This window comes from Cherax quadricarinatus, chromosome 9 (genome assembly GCF_038502225.1).
Source record: "Cherax quadricarinatus isolate ZL_2023a chromosome 9, ASM3850222v1, whole genome shotgun sequence".
Lineage (NCBI taxonomy): Eukaryota > Metazoa > Arthropoda > Malacostraca > Decapoda > Parastacidae > Cherax > Cherax quadricarinatus.
Genome location: NC_091300.1, coordinates 49493110 through 49519746, shown reverse-complemented (window position 1 = coordinate 49519746; position 26637 = coordinate 49493110). Strand labels below are relative to the sequence as shown.

The 26637-nt window shown below is 42.1% G+C and overlaps 1 protein-coding gene across 1 annotated transcript in view; it reads right to left on the bottom strand.

The window, feature by feature from the left end:
• Positions 1–329: 329 nt before the first annotated feature.
• The window catches only part of LOC128686060 (uncharacterized), a gene marked incomplete at its 3' end in the record, with an annotated part of 43872 nt that continues 17564 nt past the window's right edge, over positions 330–26637 (bottom strand). Inside the window, 2 exon segments of the mRNA XM_070083477.1 lie at positions 330–990; positions 7412–7484. Coding sequence (XP_069939578.1) covers positions 330–578 — 249 coding nt within the window.

Sequence of the window (26637 nt, the reverse complement as noted above, 5' to 3'; positions counted from 1 at the left end):
ATAAAGTTAGACCGAAACGTCGTTCTAAGCTCCTCTATTCTATGTGTGGGTTATTTGTGTACACAAAGCATCTTGAACGTTCATTAAATTTGCCAAATACAACTGCTGGTTATATATTAATTACTAAAACACAAATCTACTTAAATATTACCTCTATTTTTTCAAGCAGGTGTAGTTTTCATTAATATATTTTAGTGTCCAATTTAATCTAAAACTAATGTTAAATGTCGAACTTAATCTCTAGCCAGTAACATTTAACACGCAGTTTTAGATTATTTTCATATTAATATTGTAGTGGTGAGAAAATACAGTAGTTGCGCTAGACTTACCCGTCGTTCACGAGCCTCTCGCTCAAATCTGCGGTACTTGTAGTTGAGGAAGGAGTTTCCAGCTACCATGGTGGTAATGAGTATGGCACCCAGCAGGAAGGTCATGAGGTTGGCCACGCTCACCACAGGAGAGTAGATAAGCTGTGGGATGCCAGCGAACAGCAGGATTACACCAACAGACCCCACTACAGAAAGTACACACTGTGCTGACGAGTACACGGTGGTGATGTTGAAGGTAGTACGAGTCATGGTGGCGTCCCTGGTGGTGCTGTTGTATGGGTGTGTCTCCCTGGTGGTGCTGTTGTATGGGTGTGTCTCCCTGGTGGTGCTGTTGTATGGGTGTGTCTCCCCAAGTTATGAGGTACTTAATCGGATGTTCCTCTTAAGATAGTTATATTCTCAGTAAGAACAAAATATTTTTTTTATTAACAAGTAATTATTTGGCTTCAGTTCACTTCAGATTCAGTTATTCCTGGATATTCTTGGTATAATTTGAAAGTTTAAATTTTCTGACACCTTACCGGTAGTAAATGTCTTACTTATATCGAATACTACTGTCTCTCTGCTCCATAATTAAGCAGAGACTTTGGTAATTAGTAAAGACGAGTAGTGAAGACCTTGTGTTAGCACCAGCGCTGCCACCTCCTCACTAACCCCACATCTGCAAGGCAACACAATCACAATCACTATTATATCATCTATAATGTTTAACAGTGAAAAGGCAAACATAAATTTAACATTTAGAACTTGTAATGTATACGTATTAATAACTAATCTTAAAATTTTTTTTTGCTTTTCAGATAAAAAAAAAACTAGCTTATGAATTAATATGGATATTCTAATGAATTATGTGATTTTTTTTTTCTTAAATTTTCTGACACTTAGGAGCCAAAACTTACTTAAATCAGCAGTATTACATAAAATAAATGAAGTATTTTCGTAGACTTGTAATAAGCATTATTCCAAGCTGGGATTGTTCTTTACTTGGTCCTCCAGCTTGAAGAACGAATGTGATAATGCTGTCCTACCCGTGCCAGTGTGATAATGCTGTACTACCCGTGCCAGTGTGATGATGCTGTACTACCCGTGCCAGTGTGATAATGCTGTACTACCCGTGCCAGTGTGATAATGCTGTACTACCCGTGCGAGTGTGATAATGCTGTACTACCCGTGCCAGTGTGATAATGCTGTACTACCCGTGCCAGTGTGATAATGCTGTACTACCCGTGCCAGTGTGATAATGCTGTACTACCCGTGCGAGTGTGATAATGCTGTACTACCCGTGCCAGTGTGATAATGCTGTACTACCCGTGCGAGTGTGATAATGCTGTACTACCCGTGCCAGTGTGATAATGCTGTACTACCCGTGCGAGTGTGATAATGCTGTACTACCCGTGCGAGTGTGATAATGCTGTACTACCCGTGCCAGTGTGATAATGCTGTACTACCCGTGCGAGTGTGATAATGCTGTACTACCCGTGCGAGTGTGATAATGCTGTACTACCCGTGCGAGTGTGATAATGCTGTACTACCCGTGCGAGTGTGATAATGCTGTACTACCCGTGCCAGTGTGATAATGCTGTACTACCCGTGCGAGTGTGATAATGCTGTACTACCCGTGCGAGTGTGATAATGCTGTACTACCCGTGCGAGTGTGATAATGCTGTACTACCCGTGCGAGTGTGATAATGCTGTACTACCCGTGCCAGTGTGATAATGCTGTACTACCCGTGCCAGTGTGATAATGCTGTACTACCCGTGCGAGTGTGATAATGCTGTACTACCCGTGCCAGTGTGATAATGCTGTACTACCCGTGCGAGTGTGATAATGCTGTACTACCCGTGCGAGTGTGATAATGCTGTACTACCCGTGCCAGTGTGATAATGCTGTACTACCCGTGCGAGTGTGATAATGCTGTACTACCCGTGCGAGTGTGATAATGCTGTACTACCCGTGCGAGTGTGATAATGCTGTACTACCCGTGCGAGTGTGATAATGCTGTACTACCCGTGCGAGTGTGATAATGCTGTACTACCCGTGCCAGTGTGATAATGCTGTACTACCCGTGCGAGTGTGATAATGCTGTACTACCCGTGCGAGTGTGATAATGCTGTACTACCCGTGCGAGTGTGATAATGCTGTACTACCCGTGCGAGTGTGATAATGCTGTACTACCCGTGCGAGTGTGATAATGCTGTACTACCCGTGCCAGTGTGATAATGCTGTACTACCCGTGCCAGTGTGATAATGCTGTACTACCCGTGCCAGTGTGATAATGCTGTACTACCCGTGCGAGTGTGATAATGCTGTACTACCCGTGCGAGTGTGATAATGCTGTACTACCCGTGCCAGCGTGATAATGCTGTACTACCCGTGCCAGCGTGATAATGCTGTACTACCCGTGCCAGTGTGATAATGCTGTACTACCCGTGCCAGTGTGATAATGCTGTACTACCCGTGCCAGTGTGATAATGCTGTACTACCCGTGCCAGCGTGATAATGCTGTACTACCCGTGCCAGTGTGATAATGCTGTACTACCCGTGCCAGTGTGATAATGCTGTACTACCCGTGCCAGTGTGATAATGCTGTACTACCCGTGCCAGTGTGATAATGCTGTACTACCCGTGCCAGTGTGATAATGCTGTACTACCCGTGCCAGTGTGATAATGCTGTACTACCCGTGCCAGTGTGATAATGCTGTACTACCCGTGCCAGTGTGATAATGCTGTACTACCCGTGCCAGTGTGATAATGCTGTACTACCCGTGCCAGTGTGATAATGCTGTACTACCCGTGCCAGTGTGATAATGCTGTACTACCCGTGCCAGTGTGATAATGCTGTACTACCCGTGCCAGTGTGATAATGCTGTACTACCCGTGCCAGTGTGATAATGCTGTACTACCCGTGCAATGGTTTTGCTGTGTTGAGGTTTATCAAGTTAATTATCATACGCCAGTTTCAAAAAACACTAATATTCCACTGACGTTTTCAGCAACAGGTTTAAAGGCGAAGAATAAAAATGAATGAATTAATAAATAAAATGGAACAAAAGCAACCAGCTAAATATTTCAACTCTCTAAAACAAGTTTTAACATAAAAATGGGGTTGATTTAAAACGTGTAAATGTTGAGAATGTTTAAACCTGGTGACTAACCCTCCACTAACAGCTTCGTATCCCAGTCTATAATAGGATTAATGAAATAAGAAACCAGAGCACCCTAAAACCAAATTTAATTTAGTAAACAAGACAACTGGGCTCAATTTTCAGTTGAATCCAACACTCCTGCAAGAATAAATATCTTAATAAACCCAATTTATGAAAAGAACTGTCTCATATTTCAAAAAAAAAAAAAAATCTAAATTTCTTAATGAGCCAAAGTGTTCAACTCAGAACATGCGATAAATATATATATAGAATCTTGCTCTAATTTATATTATACATTAGACAAAGTTTGCACAATGAGTAAGTAAATTTTGACATCTGTTTATAGAGGTGTTGGAGCTGTTAAAATGATAAGATATGACTAAGTTGATAAAGTAAAGTCCGTTTAGAGTAAACAAGTGTGTATAAACCGAAAATTTACTCATCCTTATTTTAGAGAACTAAACATTCTCTACAGTAAACATGTGAATTGTAGTTATAATTATCTAACATGTAGTCTATAGGTTTTATTGCAACATACTAAACTGAGCAGAAACAGTAATATCCTTAAGAATAAGCGATGTTGACACCTTCAACCTTTCATGATAAACATAACCACGATAACAAGAAGATACATCTGACGTGATATGTGACACGAGATCTCACACTGTAATAAGTAACTACCTGGAGGACATTCCGGGGATCAACGCCCCCACGACCCGGTCCATAACCAGGCCTCCTGGTGGGTCAGGGCATAATCAACGAGGCTGTTACTGTTGGCCGCACGTAGTCCAACGTACGAACCACAGCCCAGCTGATCTGGCACTGACTTAAGGTATCTGTCCAGCTCCCTCTTGAAGACAACCAGGGGTCTATTGGGTAAACTCCAGGTAAACTAAATTGTTCTCAGGTACTCTATACACAGGGTGACCCGAAAAGAAACTCGCCATTATTCACACTGCCTTGCCAGAGGCGCGCAGATGCGACAGTTCAAATGACCCACCAAACAGCAAATATCCCCACCCCTCTTCAGCGTGCAGGAACTGCACTTCCCACCTCCAAGATTCAAGTTCGAATAATCCAGGTGTTACACTTGTCTTATTTACTAGGTAACAGACCATTTGGGTTTATATCAAGAAGTGTAAGCGGTAGGAATTCTAAAGCTTCACACACACAATTTTAATAACGGTATACAGTACCTACGAGTAGATTAAATTAAGACACATGTGCAACATCTGGGTATCTTTATTGTAGACGTTTCGCCATCCAGTGGCTTTATCAATACAAATTCCAGGACTGATTATCTCATCTTCTGTATATAGTCCTACTGTCTTCAAGTTATGTCCTGGAATTTGTATTGATAAAGCCACTGGATGGCGAAACGTCTACAATAAAGATACCCAGATGTTGCACGTGTGTCTTAATTTCATCTTGTCGATATTATATACCATTCTTGCACTACCTACAAGTAGATGAGTAACACGTGCAACAGGGGAGATATCCTTATTGTCGAAATGTTTCGCCTACACAACAGGCTTCAGTGGAATACAAAGACAACAGATGCAGTGAAGAAGTGAAGATGGAGTGACGAGTAATAGTTTGGAGGTGGTCAGTCCAACAGCCACCTGGCAGAGGGACTGATCACCTTTCTGCTGTCTCCCTCTGTATTTGTATTCGACTGTAGAAGCCTAATACGTAGGCGAAAAGTTTTGACAGTAAATTACCCAACTGTTGCTCACGTGTCTTACTCAGTTCTACACAGCATCGCTGGGGATTTCCTTAGACTGTGCCACTCAGTTCGAGTCTAGACACCGCAGAATGGATGTGCTCTACAATAGTCGGAGAACATGCAGAGAATGGAAACTGATTTATAAAGATAAACCATACCCCCGGCCGGGATTGAACCCGCGGTCATAGAGTCTCAAAACTCCAGCCCGTCGCGTTAGCCACTAGACCAGCTAGCCACAATAAGATTCATCCAACTAGGTATATTTCTACACCATAGGAAGGTTAGCACAGGCACCACTGTGACCACAAATGCATTTGTGGTTACAGTGGTGCCTGTGCTAACCTTCCTATGGTGTAGAAATATACCTAGTTGGATGAATCTTATTGTGGCTAGCTGGTCTAGTGGCTAACGCGACGGGCTGGAGTTTTGAGACTCTATGACCGCGGGTTCAATCCCGGCCGGGGGTATGGTTTGTTTGCAATCGTGTCATTACGATTTCTTGAGTCATAATAAGGCATATGTCTGAGAGGTGTATAAATACTGAACGTGCCGAGAAGTGTTTATCCCTGTTGATACGGTACGCCGGGAGGCGTGACTGTATACATGCTGAGACTTAAGTTTAGGATTTATTTAAGACCCGGGCCAGGAGAGTACCGGCGAATAAAAAAAAAAAAAAAAGTTCGGGCCACCACCCAGGCCGCCACACGGGACATCCTGGCCACCACCTGGACCGTCACACGGGCCATCCTGGCCACCACTCGGGCCATCACTCAGGCGGCCACACGGGCCAACGTGGCCACCACTCGGGCCATCACCGATAAATGCATTATCTCTAAAATAGAGACTGACGTAAACAGACACTAATGTCTACTTTAGGAGTTAGACAATAATATCTGTAGAGGAGAACAGTGACCTTAATGACGTACGTAAAGTTCATAAATCTCATTCTCTCTCTCTCTCACACACACACGCAGGATCCATACATAGCTTTAAGCAGAGGTATGATAAAGCACACGGTTCGGGGAGAGTGACCTAGTAGCGACCAGTGAAGAGGCGGGGCCAGGAGCTTGGACTCGACCCCTGCAACCTCAACTAGTTGAGTAGAACTAGGTGATTACACAATACTAATAAATTCTATCTTTATTACTCAGACTCGCCACTTTCACTTTAGAGAGACGTCAGTTTGTTGTCCATGTTTTACCATATTTCTCTCTCCCCAAAACTGTTTCTTAATCTCAAACATTCTAATAATGATTCACTGTTCTCAGCTGCCCTTCTTGCTCTCCATCTTCCTCCTAATCTTACAATAACTACCACTAAACAATGACCATTCATATCCAAAACGTACAATCTACCTAAATAACCTGTACAGGTTTAGTGTTCTTTACAAATATAATAAAAAAATGAGCTTTTTCCTTTTTCTTTTGACCATGTTTTGTCTGTTACCAAACTTCTTAATATAAATTAATAATCCCAGTAATCGTTCATTCGTAATGATCCAAAATATTCCCACTACCCATCTAGAGTTTTCGATTTTGTTTAAAACGACCTAAACATTAACTTATTAACTCAGAAGAGAGATAGAGAGAGAGAGAGAGAGAGAGAGAGAGAGAGAGAGAATCGGCTCTTTTTTCACCTGCCATACTCCGCCACGCACATTCCAACTTAAAAATCCGGCTTTTTAAATAAATATCTGTGTGGAGGTAGTTTAGTTACCTTCTACATCGCTCACACATACTGGTAAGGGATTCCAATACACGTTAGAGAAATAAAATTCCATATGAAACACAGGTAAGTAAAGGTACGTGCATCTTCAGCCATCTATAACTCCAGGTCATCTCTGATAGCCATGAAGAATAAAAAAACAAAATTTTGCAGAAGGGCAACAATGCAACAGATTTTGTAATTCATTCTTACAACAGGACAGAACTTTTTACGTAGGTCCCTCCCCCTCCCTACACTGAATTTTCTGTACGAGTTTTATTACATTTTCCTTCTTTGTGTCGATAAAATGAGTTTTTGTCTGGGAGATTAGAATTCTTATTAAACACTACAAACTAAATCATTCTAAAAGTATCTATGATGGTGACTGATAAGGATAATAGTGATAATAATGATTGATGACATACAAGTATATAAATATTGTATAAATTCGCCAGAGAGCAATAGCTTCTGTGTGTAATATTATAAACTTAAACTTTCGTATTACCTCGTCACAGTTTGTTCGTGGAAGCCCATCCGGCAACAGATATCAGAACAGGAAGACAGCATCGCTCTAGCATCTGTTAGCACAAAAAAATATACGTTTACAGAGTTGTATGTTTTGGTCTCCGTTACACACACACACACACACACACACACACACACACACACACACACACACTGTTCTGAACATCAAAATGTAACTAGCCACTAACCATTATTTTCAGCAAGTGTATGGAAAACTCGGTAAGAATAGTATATGTAGAGGGAAGCGGTAAACCTGTAAAGGTAGTACAGAAACTAGGAATAGGAGATAATTATGTTTGACCCAAGCAAGGAGATGACAAGTTCAGTTTCTTGGATCAAGAGCCCCTCACAAGCATCAAACAAACTTCCCTGGAGGGGCAACCCACTGAGATATCCTCCCTTTTAGATGAAAAGTTATTACCTCCCAGTACCCAGTTCAGAGCTTCATGGATAAAATTAAAATCTAGCCTCCTGCTTTCCAGTTACTATTCTTTCTGGTCCACCAACAGAGCAGTGATCACTACCCCTCACCAATTTATGTTACTAGTGTCTCTGGTACAACAGTTGTAGATCAGTACCACTCCCCGCCTGATTGCAACTAATAATATCCAACGGTATATATATAACCAGTAGTAATCGTGGGAAGAGGCTGTTGACTTATTTCCAGCAGCAGTAGTGAGGTGATTGATGATAAGTGTTCCATCATTGTTGCTGCCACCTATGTGCGTCCTCGCCGCCACCTCGGCATGAGGAAGTCCTAAGTCACCCAACCTCCACTTCCAGGGAGGCTATTTGATTCCGATGACGATCTCCTAATCCAAGGAATTGGAGTTTCCCCTGCGAAAGCCAGTAATGACGCCCTTGAAATCTTCTCCCTTGAGACAAAAGAAACACAAGACGTACTTACAAGAGTTGGTTCCCTCAGACTGACTTTTGTTCAGTTTGCTCAAGTAAATTTTCCGGTTGCCAGAGAGGTCAGAGGTAACTGAGAACACAGCCACCAACCCGCTCTTCCACCGCCAGTGATAATCTTCTATATTCGAACGTTTCCGGCTGATATTCAGTAATTGTCTTGCTTATCAAATATACTTATTTTAAAAGGTTTATAAAACCTACCGTAACTTCACCTTGCATAAAATAAAGATGAAAGCTTTTATGAACAGGAACCAACGTAGTGACAAACTCGCAGACCATCGTCTGCTGAGAAAATAAAACTTGAACAGGAAATAAACAGGAAGTACATGAGTATAGCAGTTCTATGTACACAAGAGTTTTAAAATGTTTTGTGTCCCAACTGCTTTTTAACATCTCTGGGTTCCCACTGTATAGTAGTTCTCGCTACCCATTTTTCTGAACAGCAGTTCTGGGTCCCCACGGTTGAACAGCTCTTGTTCGAGACTGTTGTACAACAGTTCTGGGGTCCCACTATTCTATAACTACTCCGGGTTCCCTCTGCTGTACAGCAGTCAGATTATTTCTCCTTGATATGTCAGACACATTAAAGTGAGCACCGTCAGATACTTTAAGATTTTTAAGTATAATTAAAGTAGCCAAACAAGAAAAAAAAGTGTCTTGCATCAGAGTAAGTAAATACGCTAACACTTTTTTTTTGAGGAATGAGGGGGTGGGGGTTAGTGGGGAGACGTGGGAGGGAGACGACAGTGGGGAGAGACGGGGGTTGTTGAGGACGTCACATATATTGCATCGTGTAAACATGACGTCAGTGCATCAGGGTGGCCCGGGAGTGACATCCGTCAGAGGATCCTGGCACTCATGAGTAACATTCACCAGAAGTGAAGTAATGAGGTCCCCGAATATAAGTATATTCACGGTGAAGCGCTAATCCCGAAGGGGTCACACAGTGACTAGGTAATGAGAGGCAATCAGGTTTAAACCATGGGCAGAGTAACTCGGTTCGTTGGATCAAGAACCCTTCACGACTCTTGAAGGGAAGGTCTCTCCCTCCTCCGAGACTAGAGCAACACACCATTCCGCAGATACTGTTGTTTTCTAATTTGTTGGGCGACTTCTCAATCGTGTCTACAATGTGTTCTTGACACTCCAGGACTTAGTAAGTCTGCAACAACAACTATCTGTATAATAGTGTTATGGTTGTGGTGGTATTATGGTTGAGGTGCTGTTGTGGTGCTCTGTGGTGTTATGGGGGTGCTTTGTCATGGTGGTTTTACTGTGTTGTGTTAGTGTTAGTGTTTAGGCGTTGTGGTCATCGCTCTCAGCACCACCCGTGTACCCTGGTCACCTTTGTTTCGCCCACTTCAGCGTGCATTTCACGGCGAACTGCAGCTCGCTAATTGACGAATTAACATGCAACGGAAATTTAACATTTGATATTCTTGATTTAGTTAATTTAACGCTTATTAACCAATGGAAATGTCACTTCGATTTTTATTGGGTAATCCTAGGTTCTCTACACATATGCTGCTATGTATGATAATCTATGTAACTATCAGTGTATACCTGAATAAACTTACTTAGAGGATGAGTTGTAATTTTGAGTTAGGTACAAATGAGCGAAAGCAGGAATTTTGTGGTAAATTGTTATTTAAGGTCTGTTGAAAACAGACCTTACAATAAGATTCATGTTATGTCTGCAACAATCGGATCACAACATGTAATGCTCAAAGAAGACATTTTGATAACTAAATATGCTATAGCCGGTGGGAGAATAGGAGTTTCCTCGCATAGGGCAGTAGGCCTGTTGCAGTGTTCCTTCTTTTGTTCATATGTTCTTAACGTTTCGCTGTAAACGTTTAATTCATCACTTTCCTACTGATACAAACTAACAAGGCGTGATTATGAAAGATTTTCTTTTTAAGGAAAGGACTATTGTTTTCTCATACTAATAATCCCAGTCCTGCTGAAGACGTCTGTGAAGTCACTGAATTGGCGTTACACTCGCTGGACTCTGCGAGTGCGTGGGAGGCACAACCGAGGGGGGTGGTTATAATTCATTTTTTTTTTTTTTACCGTTCGCTAGAAATTGCTTAAGATTTTTCACTATGTCCAGTGCTGCTAGAAATAAAACATCCACTTTTTTCCATTTAAATTCGTTATTGTCGTGTAGTTACGCGCAAAGGGAGGCTGATGTATGTTAACCTCTAATAACAAATATTACATTTCATGAAAAAATTTCAAGCTTGCGGAAATACACGAAGGGTGGTACATAAAATAATGCATACTTTAGTTGAATAGGTTAGTGTGGGAGGGAAAAAAAAAGATGTAGGTAGGGAGAGGGTGAGGTGTATAGACGATACCAGGTTGTTTTGATATGTTCATGAAAATTGAAACTTAAGACTCACGAAATCGTAATGACACGAGTGCAAACAAACCATACCCCGGCCGGGATTGAACCCGCGGTCAGAGAGTCTCAAAACTCCAGCCCGTCGCGTTAGCCACTAGACCAGCGACGGGCTGGAGTTTGCAGACTCTGACCGCGGGTTCAATTCCGGCCGGGGTATGGTTTGTTTGCAATCGTGTCATTACGATTTCGTGAGTCATGTTGACGGCAGTGAAGGGATTTGAGCTAGAGTTCGTCACGGCCACGCTAGCTGGAGATTCGTCTGTAAAAACTTGCATTTGTGGTTACAGTGGTGCCTGTGCTAACCTTCCTATGGTGTAGAAATATACCTAGTTGGATGAATCTTATTGTGGCTAGCTGGTCTAGTGGCTAACGCGACGGGCTGGAGTTTTGAGACTCTCTGACCGCGGGTTCAATCCCGGCCGGGGTATGGTTTGAAACGTAAGGGATGACGTTGAACCTAGTTCTTTAGACACACCATTACTAATATTACTACTTTTGATATTACTATTGCTGCTACTACAGCCAGTGCTAATATTACTACTGCTACTGCCACAAGCATTGCTAATATTACTACCACAAGCATTGCTAATATTACTACCACAAGCATTGCTAATATTACTACCACTCTCAGTAGTAGTAACCAGTTACCAGTACCGTCTGACTCAACGATCAACCGTCTCTTGAGTCACGGTCTTTCATATTGTGCTGACCTCAGCAGTATTCAAAGACCTACTGGGTACTGGGCAGCCGGCGAGCCAGTATTACGTGTGGTAGCAAGGAGATAGGTACGGCTGGCAAGAGCTCTGTCCACATAACAGCAATATACGTAAAACAGCCTACGTGAGTATTTCTACCCTAATCCACGTATCGAACTCCCACATGATAGATGGTGTGCAGCGGTGTGGAGCGTGGATTTACGTTTTTAAGGGTAATTCAAGGCGTTTGAAGGCTGTTTGTGTGAGTAGCGCCAGGGTCAAAGGTGAATCTCCAGCCACCAGCTCTACCCTCCGGCACCACCAGCCAAGCCTGACTCCCCTCACAGCTTTCATCCTGCAAGCCTGTTGCAGCCGTTTCAAGCTTCCTGGCTTAGTTCGTGTGCTAATTGCTTCAATCTCCGAGGGGTTGACCCGGATTTTGCAATTAAGCCAGTCAGTAAGCCAGACTGTGGAAGTGAACGCCAGTCAGCCTATCCAGCCTGTCTCCTGTCATCCAACTGCTCCTCCGTGCTTTGTGCATCGTTACACGTCTTCCAGTCATCCATTCTCGTGGGGTAAGCCAGTCAGCCAACCCAGCTTCTAACCCAGCTGAGAGAGAGAAGTAAGCCACGCAGTAAGAAGTAAGCCAAGCTCCTCTGAGGTATTGTTTATATCGCTTTGTGCTTCCTGTTGGATGCTAAGAGTGGTTTTCACCATTCCTGTGGCATAGAGTGGGTTAAACCATCTGTGGGTGAGTGGGGCGCGCGGCAGCCTCCCCGTCCCCCCCCCCACCACTCTTCCCCCCACTCTCTCCCACCACCCGGGGTGCGCGGCAGAAGCATCCACCACCACCACCACCACTACCAACCTACCTGTGGTTGTTTGCACCCTTGTACCGGGTCCTAGTACTGTTTTGGCTCACATAATTGGTCAAGAGATTGTAGCTGGTGCCAACGAGATAAAGCCAGTTATGTGAGTTCGCCTAGAACGCACATTTCTTCACGACAACAGTGTGTGGGTGTAGGAGGAAACACCGCCCGCCCACAGGACAATATCTTCACCTCATCATCGCCCGTCTACTACTCCAGACTCCAGTGATAATTGAGACATTTTTGCATTTAAAGACATTTGCGTGTGTGAGATATTTATAGTAAATTGCTTGTGTACTCTAAACCTTGTGTTTTTCAGTGTAAACGCAGTATTCTTTGAATCTTTTAGAATATTTTTCAGTGTTTTCACTTATCTTATATTTTTCTGCTGTGTTTTTCTTATGCTACTCCTGTCTGTAGTAAGTATTATTGTGTAGTGTACCAGTCAGTCACCTGTGTGAAGTGATTCAATTTTTTTTTATTGTATTCTTTCAGCGTTGTATTCTGCAGTGATATTTACCCCAGTATACCAAATTTTCTATTTATTTCTATGTGTGTCATTTTTTTTTCGTATGCCAACAGTGTCTCATTTCTCTAATTTTTTCGCAGACTGTGTACCATTATTTTTTTGCCAGCAAATTTTTGTCGTATCAGTCACAGCAAGATTTTGTCGTATCAGTCACAGCAAGATTTTGTCGTATCAGTCACAGCAAGATACAGCAAGATTCCACAGTAGGATTTTGTTGTAAGAATGAAGTGTGCTCCGTCATTGTAAGTGTTATATTCCCTGTTTTGTACCTGTGTTTTAATTTTATTCATATTTTCATAATTCTTGAACAAATTCACTCTTGATGCAATTTCAATTACTTTTAACGTAAAGTGTTTCCTTACTCTGTTGAGTAAATTGTTTTGTCTAATTTACAATTAAGAGTTAAAGTGTTCAATCAGTTTATTTTTTTTTTCTTCATAATTTTAATTCATTATTTTACCTGAGTTTTCCCAGTGACACTTTATTACTGCAGTGATTTCTACACTTTATTTGTTGCACTTGTTCTGAAGTGAATTATTTTGTTGAACTGTTCTGCAGTGAATTCTTTTCTTTTATTGATATTTTGTGCATTATATTTTAATTTTGTCTATGCATTCTTAGAAAATACTTAAATTTCCCAGTTTACAATTTAATAATTTTATTTTACACTTTCACATTGATTTAAAAATTTTAATTAATTAATTTCTTTATTAGCAAGAGTAAAGACAGCTCATTTTGAATTTAATTCAGTCTCCAGTAATATTTTTACTTGTATATTTCAATGTAAATATTTTCTTGATCAATAGTCCTTTCAATTGAGTTTTCCTTCTCTTGCAGTGCATAGATATTATTAATTCTGCTGAATTAGTGTATATCTTTTATTTCAATTCTAGAATTTTATATCATTTTTATTGTTCATTATTTTTGCCTTATTTGTTCTCGTGTTACTTTGCCATTATGTCTCACATACCGTCAAGTGATACTTTAGTGAATGTCGACACTCAGACCTCTCAGGCTACTACTGCTGGTCCTGTCATCAGTCCTCACAGTTCCTTACCGACTGACAGACCGACTCAGACACCGAGATATTATAGTTATACTCGTGATTCCCTTGATGCGTTACCTTTATTCAATGGCCATGTACATAGTCTTGAAGCATGGTTTGCAGCCATTCGTTCTCGTGCTAGTGCCCTAGGTGAAGGTCCTCCTTCAGAGGAAAGCCTTATCAGAATTGCTAAAGAAGCTCTTTATCGATCTCCTGCTGCTGTTCACGTTGTTGATCTCCTTGATATGCGAGACTTCAGGAATCTTACTAAGTGGTCACAATATGAGGAACTGATTCGTTCTTTCCTTGTCCCAGTAAAAACAGCTGATCCATATGTCGTTCTTAGGGAACTAGTGAATGCTACACCCATGAGTACTGAATCGTTGAGTGCATTTGCTGTTAGATTAGACAAACTTTTATCATCATTTATCAATGCTGTCCAATCATCATCTTTTCTCCCTGAAGAGGCTAAACCATTTACAGAATCAATTGCTAAAATAGCAGCTTTTGGAGCAATTAAAGAACTAATGCCGCCTGCTTCTGTGTGTGCTTATGAGGCTGATCCTCCAACTGTAACGATGGAACCACTTACAGCCTTAAATCATGTACGTTCCTTGTGCCCCCAGGGTACTTTCCCTTGTATTAAAAGTAATGTCACACATATGCCTCAGTCTGCACCACCTCTTGTTTGCGCCACAGAGACAAATCGTGGTCGTCAACCATCTCAGAGATCATCAAGAACCAGTGTACAGAGTCGTTATACACCTCGTAGTATTCATAGTACATTCAGTAACCATAGTCGGCGGAATTGTTACAACTGTGGTTTCCGTGGCCATATTGCAATTAATTGTCCTGATAGTTACCCTAAGAGACGTCGTACTGATGATGAGTACTCAGATCTTCCCTACTGTACTTATCATAGAATACATGGACATGACACATCTGAGTGTAATGCTCTCTATAACCTTCAGTACTCTAGATCTTTCCGTGGTCGTTCCAACCGCAGAACCCGTCGAGGAAACAGATCTCGTGGTTTTCAAAATAACCAGAACCAGGCTCATTCATTCAATTCTCAAACTAACCAGAACCAGGCTCGTTCTTCCCAGTCGGGGGAATTCGAGCGCCCCAGTCAAACCGCCCCATGGTGACAGTAGGTGATAATGAGTACACCATCCCCGTTCACAACTCCTTTGAAGCCTTAAGCAGTCTCGAGAATGACAACCCTGCTGATGATGTTGCTTCACATGTCTCTGACATAGATGATTTTGGGGATGGAGTAGAACAAGTCTTTTCTGATGAAAATCCACCTTTTTGTTTGCACATAACTTCCAATGCAACCATAGGCCCTATAGTGCAAGCATCTGTTTATAATGCGCCCGTTCAATTGTTCATGGACTCTGGTGCGCAAATCAATATTATTAGGTCTAGTTTGTTTAAGGATAAGAAGTTACGACATGTCCTTCTCGTAGAACCGACTCCTGTGTCCTCCCTTAGTGGAGTATCTGGTTCTCACCTGCGTGTCCGAGGTACGACTGCCCTAACCTTTTCTATCCAAGGTAGAGACTTCACTGCTTCCTTCCTTGTTGTCGACCAGATTACTTTCCCTGGTGACCTTCTACTGGGATTTGCTTCCATGCGAGACTTACGCATTGTGCTCGACCCTTATCGATGGCATGCACAAATTGACGACTTGATCGTTCCATTCTGGGGTTACCAGCTTGGATCAGAAATCTGTTATACTGCTGCAGAGTATGATGTACGGATTAAGTCCTTACAAGCTAATGCATTCTCCAGTAGCGTACCCAAGCGGTCAGGCACTGGTAATTCTGTCACTCCCATCAGTGTTCCACCTATACCTTCAGAATTGCAGGATAGTCCGATGCCTCAAGTGTCCGAGGACGCTCAGATTGCCTTGAGTGCTCAACCTATCCCTGCAATGCCTGCTAGTTCGAGTAGTAGTTTCTCCACAGGGGACGCCTTGTCGGAAAACAATTACTTGCAACTAGTAATGCCATCTCTTGTTGATGTCACATGCCGTCTGCAGAAAGACGTTTCTGTTGCGGCTAGTGCTCTCACTAGAGTGTCTGTAGTTGTTCCTAGTGTTCCAGATGGTGATAACGTCCTAGTTGACAGTGATTCCTGCAAAGTAAAAGGTCTATTTGTTGAACCATCCTTACATGTTGTAAGAGATAGTAAGATCCATTTCTACCTGGCCAACACTTCTGGTCACAGTGTTCGCCTTAGAGCAAATACCAATCTTGTTGACCTTGTTCACTATCCTTACCCTGTTCAGGTAGAGGATGAGTTGTCACCTGACCAGTGGGTCGGTGCTATTTCTGCCGGGGAGACCTCATCCACTGCACTGGATCAATCTGTTCCACCAGTTGAGGAGAAAGACTTAGCTCCCACTGACTTCCCAGATGAAGTCAAGCGTTTGTTGACTCTGTTGAACAAACGTCGTAAAGCCATTGCTTTACCAGGTGAGAAGATGGGTATAACGAACTTATTGTCCCATCGTATTCCACTTGAACCTGGTACTAGACCTATCTACATACCTGCGTACAGAATGCCTCATTCACAAGTTGCTGTCGCAGAAGAATTGATCAATCAAATGCTTGATGATGGAGTTATTGCACCTAGCAATTCCCCTTGGAATGCACCCTTGATACTAGTACCTAAGAAGGATGGTACTTGGCGTCCAGTAATTGACTTTAGGAAGTTAAACGCAAAAACCATTCCAGATCGCTTTCCACTCCCTGTACTGGGTGATCTTTTACGTAATATCGGAGATAACAAAGTCTTTTCAACCCTAGATTTGTTACAAGGGTTTTGGCAAGTCCCTCTTCACGAGGACAGCCAAGAGCTAACTGCATTCTCCACTCCTACAGGTCATTATCACTTCCTCCGTATGGCATTTGGATTACGATCTTCCCCTATCACGTTCTCAAGGCTCATGACTAATATCTTTAGAGGTCTCATAGGTAATGCACTTATGGTGTACTTAGATGACGTAATCGTCATGTCTAAAGACGTGGATACACACTTGAAAAGACTTGATGTAGTACTTGGTAAGCTTGAAGAAGCCAATTTAAAGATCAAACTGTCAAAATGTCAATTTTTCAGATCAGAAATTAAGTTTCTTGGTCACGTAGTCACTCCTAGAGGGGTTACGACTGACCAAAGTAAAGTAACTGCAGTACTAAATTTTCCAACTCCCAAAACTGCTGATGCCGTAAGATCCTTTGTGGGCTTAGCAGGTTTTTATAGATCTTTCATTGCCAATTTTTCTTCCATAGCTGCTCCTCTAACTGAGTTGCTTAAGAAAGATGCTCCTTTTGTTTGGACCTTCCGTCAAGAAAGAGCATTCCAAACTCTAAAAGAAAAGCTAACATCTGCTCCAATTTTGAAATTTCCAGATTTTTCTAAGCCTTTCTATCTGACAACTGATGCTAGTTCAATTGGCATAGGTGCCGTACTAGCTCAGAAGACCGATGGCAAGTACAACGCAGTTGCATTTGCTAGCCGAGTCCTTACAAAGGCTGAACGTAATTATACAGTAACTGAGCAAGAAGCTTTAGCAATAGTATGGTCTTTAAAGCACTTCCGAGACATTATTTATCAGTACTCTGTTCATGTCTTGACAGATCATGCTCCACTGATACCCTTATTCCAGAACAAACAACCTACTGGAAGGTTAGCTAGATGGACCTTGACTATCCAAGAGTTCAATCCCACCTTTGAGCATTTACCTGGCAAGTCAAATGTAGTCGCAGATGCCTTATCGCGACATGTTAGTATAGTAACTGCAGACCCTCCATTTAGTGCTGAAGATGTAAAGAATGCTCAACGAACAGATCCCATGTGGTCTGGTGTGATTCGATTCCTGCTCCAGGAAGATCTTATTCTGACTGTGAAGCCACCAGCACCCATCAGTGACTTTCTCATGAACCAAGAATTACTGTATCGAACAGCCGAGTTGGGTACTCCTAGCAGAAGAGTATACCAGTTAGTAATTCCACAGTCACTAGTGAATGTAGCCTTACAGCTAGTTCACGATGTACCAGGTGTTGCACACCCTGGTATGGATCGTTCAGTAAAACAAGCCAGATTGAAATACTTTTGGCCTCGTATGGCAACTGATATTTCTGAGTATGTTAGGAAATGTAGTGTCTGCATGCAACATAAAGGCAATGCTAATGGTCCTAATCCAATCCAAGTGTATCCAACTACTAGCGAACCTTGGGAAAGAGTTGCGCTAGATTTGTTAACTAATTTCCAATGTTCCCTCCAAGGTAACAAACATCTGTGTGTTATGGTAGACCATTTCACCAGATATTGCGAGTTAGTTCCTATTGCAGATAAGACTGCCGAGACAGTAGCTAAAGCGTTTAAAGAACGCATTATCTGCAGGCATACCACTCCTAAGTCCCTAGTAACAGATAATGGAGGTGAATTCTGTAATGAAATTCTTGAAAATTTGTGTACCTTGTACAAGATCTCTAAATCCACCATTGTTCCTCATCATCCTGCCAGCAATGGGTTAGCGGAACGAACCAATAAGAAAGTACTTGATGTCTTGAGAGCCACTATCAATCCCAATAGTGAAACTTGGGATGAAGTTATACCTGATGTGCAGTGTGCTATAAATTCTGCTTACAATGTTTCTATAGGTGACACTCCACATTATGCATTGTACGGTGTAGATAAACGTTTGCCTTATGAGTTGTTGTATTCTAATCCGAAACCAAATTACAACCCTGATGATTTCGTAGCAACTCGTACCAGCTTAGCTCAAAGTGTTTTTAGAAGAATCCGTGAAACACTTCATAAATCAACAGCTGAATTTACAAGAGTCGCAAATACTCGAGTAAAGCCATCCAAAATCAAAGTAGGTTCGAGAGTTATGCTGACTAACTTTAACAAAACGTCTGCAATGCCAAAGCTTGATCAAAAGTTTGTTGGTCCTTATCGAGTAGTTGAACATATCACTGGTAATAAGTATAAGGTTAGAGAGATTAGTACTGGTCAGTATAAAGAATCGCATTTGGATCATATGAAGTTAGTATGTGATGATAATGATGTTCCAACCCAGACTAATGTGACAGACTCTGACAATCCTCCTGATCCTGTACTCTCTTCCTCTGATACTCAGTCAGATGATCAACCTGAATGTCGTTATTCCCTACGTACACGACAGGTATTGAGAAATCCTCAAGTATCATTTGTAACTTCCAATTCAGATTTGCCTCAAATACAGCATGAGTTAGCCAATGCTACAGAGTTTGATCCTCCCAGAGATGACACCCATTCTGCATATGCCAATCTTACCCTAGCAGAGTTGGGGTTAAATGTAAATAACCTGTATAGATGAATAATTACAGTATCAACTTATCAGTATTCAAGAATTTTTTTTTTTGTGTTCATGTTCTCTCCGCATTCTGAGAGTTAACAGTCTAGATTTGCGTGCACCGAATCTGCCTTTCTGTTAAACACTCTTTCTTTGTATATATTCCTTCCTCAGAATCCGTAGATCACACGAATACAGATCGATCGATCAAAATTTTTTTTTTATCACTTGTAATCTCAACGTAGAGTTCGTTGTTCATTTGTTGAGTTTTAAGTTGTACTATAGTATACCTTGTATTGCATTACAGTTTCAGTTACGTAAGCTTTCATTCCAATGTTCTACTTATGTATTTATAATGTTTAATGTTGTGTACTTTGACATTGTATAGAATCAGCCCAAGCCGTATACCTGCCATCTCTAGTTTGTATTAGTTGTATGTCGGGACGACATACGTTAGCGTCGCCGAGCTCTCAGTAGTAGTAACCAGTTACCAGTCTCAGTAGTAGTAACCAGTTACCAGTAACCGTCCGTTGACTCAACGATCAACCGTCTCTGAGTCACGGTCTTTCATATTGTGCTGACCTCAGCAGTATTCAAAGACCCCTACTGGGTACTGGGCAGCCGGCTAGTCAGTATTACGAGTGTAGCAAGGAGATAGGTACGGCTGGCAAGGCTCTGTCCACATAACAGCAATTATACGTAAAACAGCCTACGTGAGTATTTCTACCCTAATCCACGTATCGAACTCCCACATGATACCATACAACCACAGCCACTGCTAATACTACTACTGCTGCTGTTACAGCCACTGCTAATATTACTACTACTGCTGCTGCTACAACCACTGCTAATATTACTACTGCTGCTGCTACAACCACAGCCACTGCTAATATTACTACTACTTCTGCTGCTGCTGCTGCTGCTGCAACCACAGCCACTGCTATTACTACTACTTCTGCTGCTGCTACAACCACTGCTAATATTACTACTGCTGCTGCTACAACAGCCACTGCTAATACTACTACTGCTGCTACAACAGCCACTAATACTACTACTGCTGCTGCTACAACAGCCACTGCTAATACCTACTACTGCTACAACAGCCACTGCTAATACTACTACAACAGCCACTGCTAATACTACTACAACAACCACTGCCAATACTACTACTGCTGCTGCTACAACAGCCACTGCCAATACTACTACTGCTGCTGCTACAACAGCCACTGCCAATACTACTACTGCTGCTGCTACAACAGCCACTGCCAATACTACTACTGCTGCTGCTACAACAGCCACTGCTAGTACTACTACTGCTGCTGCTACAACAGCCACTGCTAATACTACTACTGCTGCTGCTACAACAGCCACTGCTAATACTACTACTGCTGCTGCTACAACAGCCACTGCTAATACTACTACTGCTGCTGCTACAACAGCCACTGCTAATACTACTACTGCTGCTGCTACAACAGCCACTGCTAATACTACTACTGCTGCTGCTACAACAGCCACTGCTAATACTACTACTGCTGCTACAACAGCCACTGCTAATACTACTACTGCTGCTATAACAGCCACTGCTAATACTACTGCTGCTACAACAGCCACTGCTAATACTACTACTGCTGCTATAACAGCCACTGCTAATACTACTGCTGCTGCTATAACAGCCACTGCTAATACTACTGCTGCTACAACAGCCACTGCTAATACTACTACTGCTGCTATAACAGCCACTGCTAATACTACTGCTGCTACAACAGCCACTGCTAATGCCACAACATCCACTACTATAACGGTGTACATATATGTAGTCTAAGTCGATCGCTATTTCAGGGATTAAACTATTTTTTATGATAGTGTACATGTGACCTGAAGCTCTAATGACGAGTGCATTATAAGAGGTTGTAACAACTATTACTTATAGTACTACTATCCTTTATTACACTTATGCCACCAATGATAGTATAAAGTTAATCAGCACTAACTATTCAGTAACAAACATTCCACGGATGATCATAATTAGTACACAACATAAATAGGCTAACTATAACGACAACCACAATTAGGCATCTTACAACACCATTTGAGCCATAGATTGATGTTACGTCCATCTATGTCCCTCATACCAGGCTCCTGGTAGCCCATATAATAGACAATCACCAGAATCTGCGTTAGTCATTTACCCACAAGCCACCGACTGTTAAATGGGAAGGGGGGAATCTTTTTCTAGGAAGCTGCAAATACCTTCCCCTTCCTGGGATAAAACCTAAATACTTCCAATTTCCCGAGCGTTGTTTAACCCTTCCGGATAAAACACTTCGCCCTGAACTTAATAATTTGTGGGCTCCTGATTGCATTATTATTATTAAGGAGGAGCGCTAATTCCGTAGGAGTATGCAGCGCCTGTGGCGGGGAATGTGGAAGGCATTCAAGCTTAATTCAGGGAACCGGAGCACAGTTCCAATTCCCTAGATCAAGAGCCCCTCACCAACATCAAGGAACCTTCCTTGTGAGGCCTGATTGCATTAATTAGGCTCGCCTGCGGTGCTACCAATAAGTCAATTCCTCGCCTCCATTCAACCCCCCCCCCCCCCACAAAAGAAATACAAGTGTCTATCGACATGTAAATCTGACTACTGGTAATGAACACGAACACGAACACGAACACACACACACACACACACACACACACACACACACACACACACACACACACACACACACACACACATGCAGGAGCTCAGTGTAAAATGGTTTAATTTTGGAGTTAGGGGTAGATGTTTACAGGTATTAGCATCGTTGTCAGTGGTGGTGATGAGGGAGGATCACCTCCAACGCCTTCAATGGCGAATAAATAAATCTGCTGAACAAGCCGTTTTTTTTTTGAGACAGCTCTTAAGTTTGTGGGAAGTTTTAAGAGTGACACATGATAAAGCATCGCTTCTCACCCGTTGAGAAGTCACAATGCGACAGGCTGGGCGGACCACGCAACGCCAGGCTGGGCGGACCACGCAACGCCAGGCTGGGCGGACCACGCAACGCCAGGCTCGGCGGACCACGCAACGCCAGGCTCGGCGGACCACGCAACGCCAGGCTCGGCGGACCACGCAACGCCAGGCTCGGCGGACCACGCAACGCCAGGCTCGGCGGACCACGCAACGCCAGGCTCGGCGGACCACGCAACGCCAGGCTGGGCGGACCACGCAACGCCAGGCTCGGCGGACCACGCAACGCCAGGCTCGGCGGACCACGCAACGCCAGGCTCGGCGGACCACGCAACGCCAGGCTCGGCGGACCACGCAACGCCAGGCTCGGCGGACCACGCAACGCCAGGCTCGGCGGACCCGTGAATAATAAAAATAATAAAATAATGTAGTTGGCAACTGATTAACTATGATTTGTCTGCAATACGTAAACAATAATCCGTGAAGGGTATCCCTAACTCCCCCCCCGACCCCCCCCTTCCTCAACGCCAGACAGCACCAATAGTACAGTGACAAGATTTTATTGCTCTTACATTAGTGTCGAACTTCTATATAAAACTTTAAAACAGGCACCATCATAGCCCTAAATCAAATCAAAATTTCCACTAAGGTACACTTGTATTTAAAGTCAAAAGCTAATCAGAAGAGGCCGTCTCAAAGCTGAAGCCGATCCAACGATTCGTTCATTATTGCATTAAAACTAATGCATAAATTTCCATATTCCTTCAGTAAATTAGCAAACTGACATTACTGAGCACAACATGAAGCCAGAAATTTCTTTAAGATACGCCAGCATTTTAGGTTTGAATTTGACCAGAAAAGAAATTTTTCAGTTTTTGCACAGAAAACAGTTTATTAACATTTTAAAATTAAAACTAACACTGCCATAAATCAATGGGAAGTTGCTAGTAAAGAGCCCACCATCGCCGATACTCTGAAGCCGACTACACTTACTTATCTGTGTCCAGCGATTCAAAATTTATTAATTATACAAGAAAAATGGAGAAATCTGTATCTAGAATATCCAAACTCTGGTACTATCCTCTTCATAAGACCCATCAACCCTCAAAGACTGAGACCATTCAAAAGAATCACTCGGTTTTTTTTCCCCAAGAATAATTACATTTGGCGTTATTACTAGCACTGCTATTAGTACACTTTGGGGATACCTAACAGTAGTGCTAGTAATAATAATAATATACATCGTCTGTTATTGTGTGTGACGGCCGTAATTATCTCCGCTAATCAGAAAATAAGTGATAGAATTTCTGACAATCACAGCCTCATTATCTGATAGGAACACCGTCATTCATCACCTTCCTTATTTTCTCATAGCATCTCCACTGGTTGTCTGCCTGAAAAGATCAGATTTGCAGTAGTTGTCTTTGTGTTAGATAAGACACATGCAACAGTTAGGTATCTATTTCGAAACGTAGGCGAAACGTTTCGAAATAAAGATACCTAACTGTTGCATATGTGTCTTACCTAACAACCTGTCGGTATTTTATACCATTTTAATATTCAGCAGTTGTCTTTGAAATTTACATGCGATGTAACACTTATCTATTTACCATCTAAAGGTATTTGCATTTTAAAGATTTATTAAAAAAATAAATCTGACGGACTATAACACCACAACACGAACTCAAAGTAGCTTTAGGTAGATGTCGTTTTGATAAGGACCTGCCTCGTATGGGCCAGTAGGCCTTCTGCAGTGTTCCTACATTCTTATGTTCTTATGTTAAATTTACTGCCCCACCCCCCGTGTCTCGAGCAAAGTGTCATATATATTTTAAATTAGACAATCGACACAACCGTTAAAAAAAATCATGCTGCGAGACCCATTGTTGTGACCTGTTAAAAAGTTTTATGTTACACAATTCATACAAGACACGTCAATGCTGTGCAAAATACACAATACTAAGGCTGCAACAAATCACAAGCCCACAATGGCCCAGAAACGGCAACTGGATAGGTTTTTGTTCCATTCTGGATCATTACCGTCATACCTGTAACCATTTTCGAGAGATCAACTCAAAACCTTGGCCTAGGGCTAGATTTCATTGCTAACGGTACAGAACAACCAGGCTGTTGGTGCCAGCTGCCTGCCAGATTCACAATGCCATCACGGCCTGGTTGATCTGGCGCGAATCACTAAAATGTGTCTGGGATAGACTAGAAATAAAAATTCATGGGTGATCTAGCCTATTTAAAGCAGAGGGTTAGATTACACATGAATTTTCATTTCTTGTCCATCCCAGACATACAGCTTTTACAGTGATTCTCTAGCTTATATGACCACTCTCTTAAGCGCGATGCCAGGACGAGTTTTTGTGCAGCTGCCTACGGTGACCTACATTACTGGTGGAAGGGAAGGAGCCAGGAAGCCAGAGAATAGTCACCCGGAAGAGATAGAAAAAAAAGAAAGTCAGTTCAAAAGGTTACTTAGCATAACGTGTTCAACCGAGGCCAGCTATCAGCATGTCTAATTATTACTTTACTATCTTATTTTATTTGTTCCAAAGCTCCTCTAGACGAAAGACGAGAAGAGGCGGAAGAGAAAGGGAAATATAAAAGAGAAGAGAGAATAGATATGGGGGAAGGTAATGGGAGATTAAGTACCTAACAAGTGATCATTGGAATGGGGAGAAAAGAGTAATTACCTATTCATTTGCCTTAGAACTCTTGGCAGAGTTTAGACTTTTTTTCGGGTTTGTAATCCTGGAATGTCAATTATCCAAGAAAACCAAGTACTGTTGCTAACTTTTGTTGAAGTTCTGTAGGGCTTCTTTCCCAGGATACGATTCACAACAGTCTACTAGCTTCTGCGTCTCTACTGCTGGCTGAACTTGTGCAGTCGATGTACAAAGGCTTGCTTATACATCCCATCCCTTCACCTGAAGCCTTAGTGAAAATGAATCTGCACGTCCATGAAGCTTCAGTGAGAACAAGTTTGTACTCACATGCAGCACGAGCGGGAAGGAGTCTGTACTCGCCCTAAACCTGTGTGAGATGTGGCGAGGCCGCATTAACAGCTGACACCAAACTTTTTGCCAGTCAGTTAAAACAGTATATATACAAAATAGTCATCTTTAATATAAGGGATTGTACTGCAAGAGAAGTCTGCATTGAATCAATAATATTTTCCTCAACAGACATGACCGCTGTATTTTTAATGTGTATTAAAATGTTTGTGTCCATATCAGTTATTCGCCTTTCAGGTTGTTTGTGTAAGGATGTTATTAATATATTCATATGGAAGCAATAAATCCTGGGGAATGGGAGGTAACCAGTTATAATCTAAGGGAATGAATAGTTTCTATTCCATGGATCAAGAGCCCTTCTTAATATCCTTAAAGGGGTCGTCAATGGGTAGCATCGTCATATGGTTTGTTTCTGCCCCTTCCCTTCATCAACGACGTAATAACTTAATTTTTTATCTCACAGTAACGTTAAACACTTGTGAAGGTGGTAAAGCCCGACCTTCATATTCCAAGCGTCAAGCGGAGGCAGCGTACCCTGAGTACATGGAAATGATAGCTCGGGTACAAGACCAGAGTACAAGGACAGTAGTGTACTTTCTCAATATACGAGTATGATGGCTTTGTTGTAAGCCGAAAGTAAAGTGCAAGTAACGGTCTTAGTGTACCAGTGTGACTTCATGTTATCCACACACTAAGTATACAAGATTTATTATAAAATGTCGTTTATTATACAATGCCAAATGTAAAAATTTACTATATGTCACAAGATAAAGGAGATCCTCTGCATCATGATAGTGATTTTTGGGGCAACTGCCGACAACTGGAGATAAAGAAAACAGAAAAATCTTTATTCACTGAGGTGTTTTATTTTTTCTTCACACGTAGTGAACTTTTCGGTGAGATATATATATATATATATATATATATATATATATATATATATATATATATATATATATATATATATATATATATATATATATATATATATCACTGATCTCTGGTCGAAGGAGATTCGAACCTACGAACCTTGGGACAAGGTACGCAGTGCTTTAACCATCGTACCACACTGGTCCAAGGCAGCCAGCATTCAGGCAGGTGGTGTTAGCTATTTCATCTTATCCCCTGCATGCATCGACCGACGGGAGATTTTTACAGTGTTTAGAATTCGCAGAAAAGACGATATATTCACAAACAGTAATGTCGGGTCGAAGAAGCACTGCGTACCTTGTCCCGAGGTTCGTACGCTCCAGTCTACTTCGACCAGAGATTAGTGTTTGTGAATATTTCGCCTGTTCCGCGAATTCTAAACGTGTGTGTGAGTGAGTGAGTGAGTGAGTGAGTGAGTGAGTGAGTGAGTGAGTGAGTGAGTGAGTGAGTGAGTGAGAGTGAGTGTGTGTCAGTGTATGAGTGTGTGTGTGTGTG